The 8259-nt window shown below is 42.8% G+C and overlaps 1 protein-coding gene across 1 annotated transcript in view; it reads left to right on the forward strand.

The window, feature by feature from the left end:
- The first annotated feature begins 1356 nt into the window (after window positions 1–1356).
- LOC102481210 (olfactory receptor 2H2-like) overlaps window positions 1357–8259 on the forward strand; it is a 7979-nt gene continuing 1076 nt past the window's right edge. Inside the window, 2 exon segments of the mRNA XM_006160324.3 lie at window positions 1357–1672; window positions 1675–2129. Coding sequence (XP_006160386.3) covers window positions 1357–1672; window positions 1675–2129 — 771 coding nt within the window.

Below are 8259 nucleotides of genomic sequence, written 5' to 3' on the forward strand. Positions count from 1 at the left end.
ACCTGCTGGCTCCATAAAGGAGGATTAATCCCCCTAGAGGATTAATTGGCTGGCTGCAATTAATTGGGGGATTAATTGGCTGGCCCCAATTAATTCACATTTTATATCATTTAATTTATTTTAAATTTTAAAATAAAATTTTATTTTATTTTAGGAAGTTTTTTCCCTTAAGGCATGTGTATTCTCATTGGAGAGAGAAAGAAGGAAACAGAGACAGTAAGAGGGAAAGTGAAAAATCATCCCCAGGGAAGATGGCCACACTGCAATCCCTTCTCTTCCATTCTCCTCCTGGGATCTTAGGCACACATTCACATGTGCCCAGTGTGAGTTTGAAGCTAAAGGGTCCAGGACTCAAACTACGGTCAGCCATGTGGGAGTTCAGTGACAAAACTGCTATGCCATCTCCAGGTCCCCTAACCCCAGGGCTTTTAAAGACCAGAGAATCCAATCCTTTCCCTCAGGTCTCTCAACTGCAGTAGTGCTACAATGCCCAATCCTTCTCTCTTTCTTTTTCTTTTTTTGGAGAGGTTTTTGCTATAGGGCATGTGCACTCGCCAGACAGAGAGAGACATAGAGACAGAAAGCGAGAAATCACCCCCCAGGGGGGATGGTCACGCCGCAATCCCTTCTCCTCCATTCTCCTCTCGGGATCTTGGGCACACATGCACACGTGCCCGGCGTGAGTTTTCAGCCACCAGGTCCAGGACGTGAACCACGGTCGACTACGTGGGAGTCCAGCGACATAGCCATTATGCTAACTGCTGGTCCCTTATTTTTGATTTTTTAAAGAATTGTTTTGTTTAACTTTATTTATTTATTTATTTGACCAGAGAGGGACAGAGTGAGATAGAGAGAGAGGGAAGGTGAGAAAACAAGCCACCAGGTCCAGGATGCAAACCAGTCAGCCATGTGAAAGTCCATGTGCCCAGTGTGTTTTTCAAGCTGCTGGGAGTCCATGTGCCCAGTGTGTTTTTCAAACTGCTGGCTTGCTGGTCATGTGGGATCCAGTCACTTTAACCATCACCACATTGGCTGACCTCAGTTAATCCATATTTTACATCAGCCTCTTTTGCCCTCAGTCAGTAAGTTGGGGTGGTTAGCATGAGGCTCCATCATTGTCAGAACATTCATGGATTCCTTACTGCCAGTGGACAATGTCCAACCAGGAAGAACAGGGGACAAGAAGGGTCTGCTACATGGTGATGAGCCTGAGGAAGGGAGGCAGGGTGGGCAGAGGCAGAAGAGAAGCACCTACCTGGTACAGCCTAACAAGCATCCTAGATGAGATTTTAGAAAACAGATTGGGACACACCAATTTGACAGCCTCATTCCACCATGTCGAGACAGGAACGGGCCATGTTCAACCAAAGCTCCCCAGAGGGCTTCCTCCTTCTCGGCTTCTCTGAACACCCGGGGCTGGAAAGGATTCTCTTCGTGGGTGTCTTGGTGTCCTACCTCCTCACCCTGGCAGGCAACACACTCATCATCCTCCTCTCCGTGATGGACCCCAGGCTCCACTCTCCGATGTACTTTTTCCTCTCAAACCTCTCCTTCTTGGACCTCTGCTTTACCACAAGTTGTGTCCCCCAGATGCTGGTCAACCTTTGGGGTCCTAAGACCATCAGCTTCGTGGGCTGCTCCATCCAGCTCTTCATCTTCCTGTCCCTAGGGACCCGTCTGTGGCCTGGGGCATTGGGCTGGCAGAATCAGTGATCCAGACACCACCCACCCTCCGCCTGCCATTCTGCCCCCACCGGCAGGTGGATGATTTTGTCTGTGAGGTCCCGGCTCTCATTAGACTCTCCTGTGAAGACACTACGTACAATGAGATCCAGATGGCTGTGGCCAGTGTCCTCATCTTGGTAGTGCCCCTCAGTCTTATCCTTGTCTCTTATGGTGCCATTGCTCGGGCGGTGCTGAGGATAAACTCTGCCACAGCACAGAGGAAAGTTTTTGGAACATGCTCCTCCCATCTCCTTGTGGTCACCCTCTTCTATAGCTCGGTCATTGCTGTCTACCTCCAGCCCAGAAATCCCTATGCCCGAGAGAGGGGCAAGTTCTTTGGTCTCTTCTATGCAGTGGGCACTCCTTCACTGAACCCTCTCATATACACCCTGAGGAACAAGGAGGTAAAGAGGGCATTCAGGAGATTGCTGGGGAAGTCCAGGGAGCCCTGATGGAAAGCTGCTTAATGTGCTTTAAAACTGAGATGTGGATTCTACATGCTCTTGCAGGAAGCTTGAGCTCTGAATACCTCTTTCCTCATATCATCATGCTACAGCAATGGATAGCCACATGTGTGTGCATGTGTTTATTTGTGTGTGTGTGTAAGAGATAGAGACTAAAAACACAGTTCAGGGAGGTGTGTTTTTATGTGTGTAGAAGGATAATCAAGCTCTGCAGAAATAATAATTTATGTATCTAAACACATGATTGAATGACATACACCTGGAGAAAGACTTAGACGTGTTTCTCAGGGTGCTCAGATACAGTGGTTCCTCTTTTTTAGTTTTGAGTGTGAGAGACAAAGTTTGCAATTCAGTGTAGTCTTTGCATTGGTCTGAAAAGGTGGAACATCTGGGAGTGGAGGCATGTATCTTATAGGTAGGTATAGAAACTCTTAGGTTGGTGATTGGAATGGAAACTACAAGTAGTTGTTCCTGGAAGAAATCAGCAAAAGTATGTCTGTGTTTTACCTGAACAGAGAACACTTACTATGCATCATAAAGATACTATGCCAGGGACAGGTATAGGAAGCGTGGACAGAAGTCTGACTGCTTTTTCCTATTTTCCAAAGTCCTTTCCAGAGGGCCTAGAGGGAGTCATGTCCACAAACATTAACAGACCTTTTTTTTTTTTTCTTTTATCATCCTGTCCCTCACATAGTATCTTTGAGATGTATATTTCAGCTGATTACAGTATATTCTTTTGCTTATCTCTTCCCAAGACATAGATCTTCCCTGACAATCTCCAATCTAGGAATTGTGGAACCCACCTATAACCTACCATTTGTGGACCCCACCTATACCCTACAAGCTCCCCCTTCCACATGTCCTGCCTTTTTGGGCCAGACCAATGGAAATCTCTTCACTAATTTTGTCTGTCACTCTCAAAATCAGATAAAGGGAACCCCTGTACTAAGTACTCTAAGAAAGGCATGCTTGTCTCCTCTCCGGGCCTAGGTCACTCATATTCTGCTTGGAAATAAACCGCATTAATTATTCATTTTTAGAGTTGGTTATTTTTCATCAACAAGATGGTGACCATGAAGGGACCAGAGACGAACCAAAGATCTTCTGAGGGGATGCTTCAAACTTAGTGCCTGGTACACGCAGTGGGCCCTTTGTGCCCTCTCTGGCTCCAAGCCTCTCCTCAGGGAAGATTCAGTAAGTCATCTGGCCTCAGACCTCCCAAAATTTTGTAGGTCTGGTTTATTTTTAAGCTGGTTTGCTTGTTCATCTGTCTTAGGTTTGTTTGTCTGTTTTGGGTAACCCACGTTTGCTTTCCTCCTAGAGAGGGGCATGGTTTGGTCTCCACCTAAAGAGGGGCAGTGGTTTGCTCTCCTCCTAGCAAGGAGCAGTGGTTTACACTCTTCTAACTAGATAGTTAGGGAAACCTAACATTTGAGGTTGCATTCTGAAAGGGTCTTTTTCCTTGGGAAAAAAAAATGGCTATTATGCATTTTTTGCAGAGAAACTGGACTGTCCTATAAAATAGACAAAGCGGAGAAACTGGACTGTCCTATAAAATAAACAAATGAGAGACTGAGCCTCTCAGCTCTGAAAAGAAATGGTACTTGCTCCTCCCTCTGGGTAGCCACCTCAGGTGACTGAGAGCCATATTTAGGGAGTGTCCAAAAGGGGGAGATATTTTCCTCCCCTGCAGGAAATCCCCAACACAATAATTCAAACAGACCCATCCAGTTAATGCAAAATAAGAGCTGACCACTCAAGCGTTTTGGGCCACTTTAAGTGTACTAAAATCTTGAAGGGAACTGAGACACGTAAGATGAGTGATCTCGACACTAGAGTGACATTTAGTGGAGAGACGTTCAAAAAAGTAGCACACTGGTCCACCACATTAAACTCCTTAGATTTCCATAGGCTGGTTTCTCCATTTTGTTTGTTTGTTTTATTTATTTATATATTGGTTTCTCCTTTTAAAAATGGGGGGGAGGGGGAAAGGAATAAGACATCTATAGTTAAAAAGAGCAAAGAGGATGACCCCTTTTGGGCACCACAGCTAGCTTTATGTTTGACATCTATGGCGCCTTGACTTGCAGGTATTTAGATAAATGGGAAGAACTACAAGAGGTGATCTTGGTTAGAATTTTCTCAGGCAGAAGCTTCAATATTTCTACATCAGTCTTTTTTTGCTCTAATTTTTTTTAAAATTGTATCTCATTTTAAAAAATTGAGATTGCTACTTTAATTAGTATTAAAAATTTATTTTAAAAAAGATGGTCAAATTAACTCCTTATAAAAAGTTAACAAGAATAGGAACCAGCAGTTAGCGTAATGGCTATGTCGCTGGACTAGATCGGGGGCTCAGCAGTGACAAAGTAGACTCAGTCCCTGCCCTCAGGGAGCTGACGACTGAGTGGGGAGGTGGTCCACAGACAGACCAGTAAATACAGTGGCGCTGGGGACCAGCAGTTAGCGTAATGGCTATGTCGCTGGACTCCCATGTAGTCGACCGCGGTTCAAGTCCTAGACCCAGTGGCTTAAACTCACACCGGGCGCGTATGAGTGCATGCTCAAGATCCCGAGAGGAGAATGGAGGAGAAGGGATTGCGGTGTGGCCATCCCCCCGGGGGGTGATTTCTCGCTTTCTATTTCTGTCTTTCTGGCGAGCGCACATGCCCTATACCGGAAACCTCTCCAAAAAAGAAAAAAAAAGAAAAGAAAAGAAAAAAAGTTAACAAGAATAAATTCGAGGCTGTCTCAAGTAAAATAACAGAAGCTGCTTCTGAAATTAAGAAGGTGCCAAAAAACTCCCCATGTCCAGACAATTTCTATCTTTTCCTATTACTTCTCTTACCAGAAACAAATTTGGGAAAGATACACATTGACAGATTGGTCAACATAATGGTTATTGTCAACAAGCTCCAAACTCGTGCCCTCACCACGATACTATGGGCCAAACCTTAAGCGCATGATATGGGGAAGAAAAGCCTAGACTTGTTGCTATGAGCAGGGACAAAGAGCAGGATAGTTCCTGTTGAAAGAAGCCAGTCTGCTAGAGTTTTGTTTTATTTAATTTTTGTATTTTGTTTAAGCACAGAAGTCTCTACTGAATTGATCATGTCCTTACCAGTTTTATAGGATGTGTTCATCTGGTGGGCCTCCTTGATTTGCATGAGGTCTTAGAAAACATTTTCTACTTTAGTAGAAAACAATCATCAGTTTTCTAGCAGCAGTAGGCTTGGGGTCTTTTTTTCCCCCTTTCTCTTGTGCTTGCAGGCAGCAATTTCTATCTTGTAAAAGTTTACATTTTTGTTATTCTTTTAAGACCTGTGTTTATACTGGGTGGTATAGTGTTCTCTCAGCCTTTGTCTCCTTATTTTATCATAACCAAAGTATAAGTTTCTTCTTTTTTGTGGGTCATTACAATATAAATGAACCTTAGATCCAAGTCCCTTAGAAGAGTTTTTTAATCCCAGTCTTAGCCCTTATTTCAAGTTGGATTCATAGTTTTAAGATCATGATCATAATGGCAGGGGGGCCAGCAGTTGGCATAATGGCGATGTCGCTGAACTCCCATGTGGTCAACCACTCTTCGAGTCCCGGACCCAGTGGCTTAAACTCACACTGGGTGCGTTTGCGTGTGTGCCCAAGATCCCAAAAGGAGAATGGAGGAGAAGGGGTTGCAGCATGACCATCCTCTGCTTTCTGTCTCTCTGTCTTTCTGGAGCTCACAAACACCCTATAGTAAAAATACCTCTAAAAAAAAAAAAAAGGAAAGAAAGAAAGAAATTACGCTATGTTAAATTACTACTGGTAAAATACTTGTCATCATTTAAGTTAATATACTTTGGTTAGTATTAAACTACAAAGTTTTTCACTTGGCTTCTAACTCTTGTAGGAAAAAAATTGGTGGGATCTATAGGATTATTTTTGTTCTATAGAAAAATTGTTTAAAAATTACACAGTTAAAAAATACTGGCTAGAGGACCAGCAGTTAGCGTAATGGCATTGTAGGAAAACATTGGTGGGATCTATAGGATTATTTTTGTTCTATAGAAAAATTGTTTAAAAATTACACAGTTAAAAAATACTGGCTAGAGGACCAGCAGTTAGCGTAATGGCTATGTCGCCGGACTCCCATGTAGTCGACCGCGGTTCGAGTCTGGGACCCAGTGCCTTAAATTTATGCCAGGCACATATGTGTGCATGCTCAAGATCCCAAGAGAATGCATGAGAAGGAATTGCAGCGTGGCCATCCCTCCTGGGGGATGATTTCTCGCTTTCTGTCACTCTGTCTCTGTCTTTCTAGTGAACGACACGCTCTATATCAAAAACCTCTCCAAAAAAAAAAAAAAAAAAAGCTCCTATATAAAAGTGCTTTCAAAGGAAATTGGTAGGGGAGTCTGAGTGGATTAAGTGGGGGAAGATATACCTTCAGTGGGGCAAGCACTATGCAGTTGGTTGTGGGTCCAGTTAGAATTAAAACAGAGAGAAGGCAAATTGGTCTCTGTCTCTACTGGAGCTGGGGAAGCTCTTTTTCTCTTGTCCTTGGACATCGGAACTCCAGCATCTTTTGCCTTCGGACTCCAGACCTTACACTCATGGCATCACCCATTGTCTCCACCCTGTACCCCACCCTGGACTCTCAGGCCTTAGACTTGTGCTGAGCCATGGTACCAGCATTCCCGGGCTTGCAGCTTGCTGATGTCTTTCATAGGACTTCTCATTCAGCATAATTGTGTGAAAAAAAACAAATTCCAGGTCTGGCAGCTTCCTTTCTTGCGCGCTCTCTCTCTCTCTCTCTCTCTCTCTCTTGCTCTCTCTCATAAAATCTTAAAATAAAATAAATAATTCTTTAAAAAAATATTGAGACCCTCAGTTGGCATAATAGCTATGTTGCTGGACTCCCATGTGGTCGACCGCAGTTCGAGTCCTGGACCTGGTGGCTTAAACTCACGTGTGTGCGTGCATGCCCAAGATCCTGAGAGGAGAATGAAGGAGAAGGGATTGCGGCATGGCCATCCCCTCTGGGGGGTGATTTCTCACTTTCTGTCTCTCTTGACTCTGTCTTTCTGGCGAGTGCACACACACTATAGCAAAAACCTCTCAAGAAAAAAAAAATTATTAAGGTTACAAAAGGTTACAAATTAAGGCTAATATATGTAATTCTACATACAAAATTACAAAACACTAAAATCTCATTTGAGTAAAAATCTACAAGTAAGGCATAAAAATATTTCTTTTTAACAATTTTGGGGGGTGATCTAAATAAAAGGTTATTAAGGTTATATTAAGTACATTACATAACACCCATAGAGGGGGGATTTAAAGCTAATAACTATTTCAGCCCATCTCAGTTATTAATTTTTAGAGTTATTTTCCATTGGCAGAAGCATCATATATCAATGGACTAAAGTAGGCTGTTAATGTTTGTAGGTGGTCTGATGTTTGTAGGCCTGACTTCCCCCAGGGATCTTTGGGAAGAATTTTAGAATATGCAAAAGCTGTCAGATGTCTGACTTTTGCCTATTATTTTAATGTAATACTTGCAAAATGTAATAACTTATAAAACGTAATACTTTCTCTTCCTCTATTTAACTTTTAAGTCTTTAACTCCATCGTCATGTCCCTAATTCTATCATTTCTATTTTAAACTCCCCTCTCTTGTTATATCACTATTTCCTCACCTTCAATTCTTTTTTTAAGAATTATTTTATTAGTTTTGCCTATTATTTTAATGTAATACTTGCAAAATGTAATAACTTATAAAACGTAATACTTTCTCTTCCTCTATTTAACTTTTAAGTCTTTAACTCCATCGTCATGTCCCTAATTCTATCATTTCTATTTTAAACTCCCCTCTCTTGTTATATCACTATTTCCTCACCTTCAATTCTTTTTTTAAGAATTATTTTATTAGGTGGGACCAGCAGTTAGCATAATGGCTGTCGCTGGATTCCCACGTAGTCGACCGCAGTTCACATCCTGGACGCAGTGGCTTAAACTCATGCCAGGCGCGTGTGCATGTGTGCCCAAGATCCCGAGAGGAGAATGGAGGAGAAGGGATTGCAAC

Source organism: Tupaia chinensis, unplaced genomic scaffold (genome assembly GCF_000334495.1).
Source record: "Tupaia chinensis unplaced genomic scaffold, TupChi_1.0 Scaffold000678_1, whole genome shotgun sequence".
Lineage (NCBI taxonomy): Eukaryota > Metazoa > Chordata > Mammalia > Scandentia > Tupaiidae > Tupaia > Tupaia belangeri.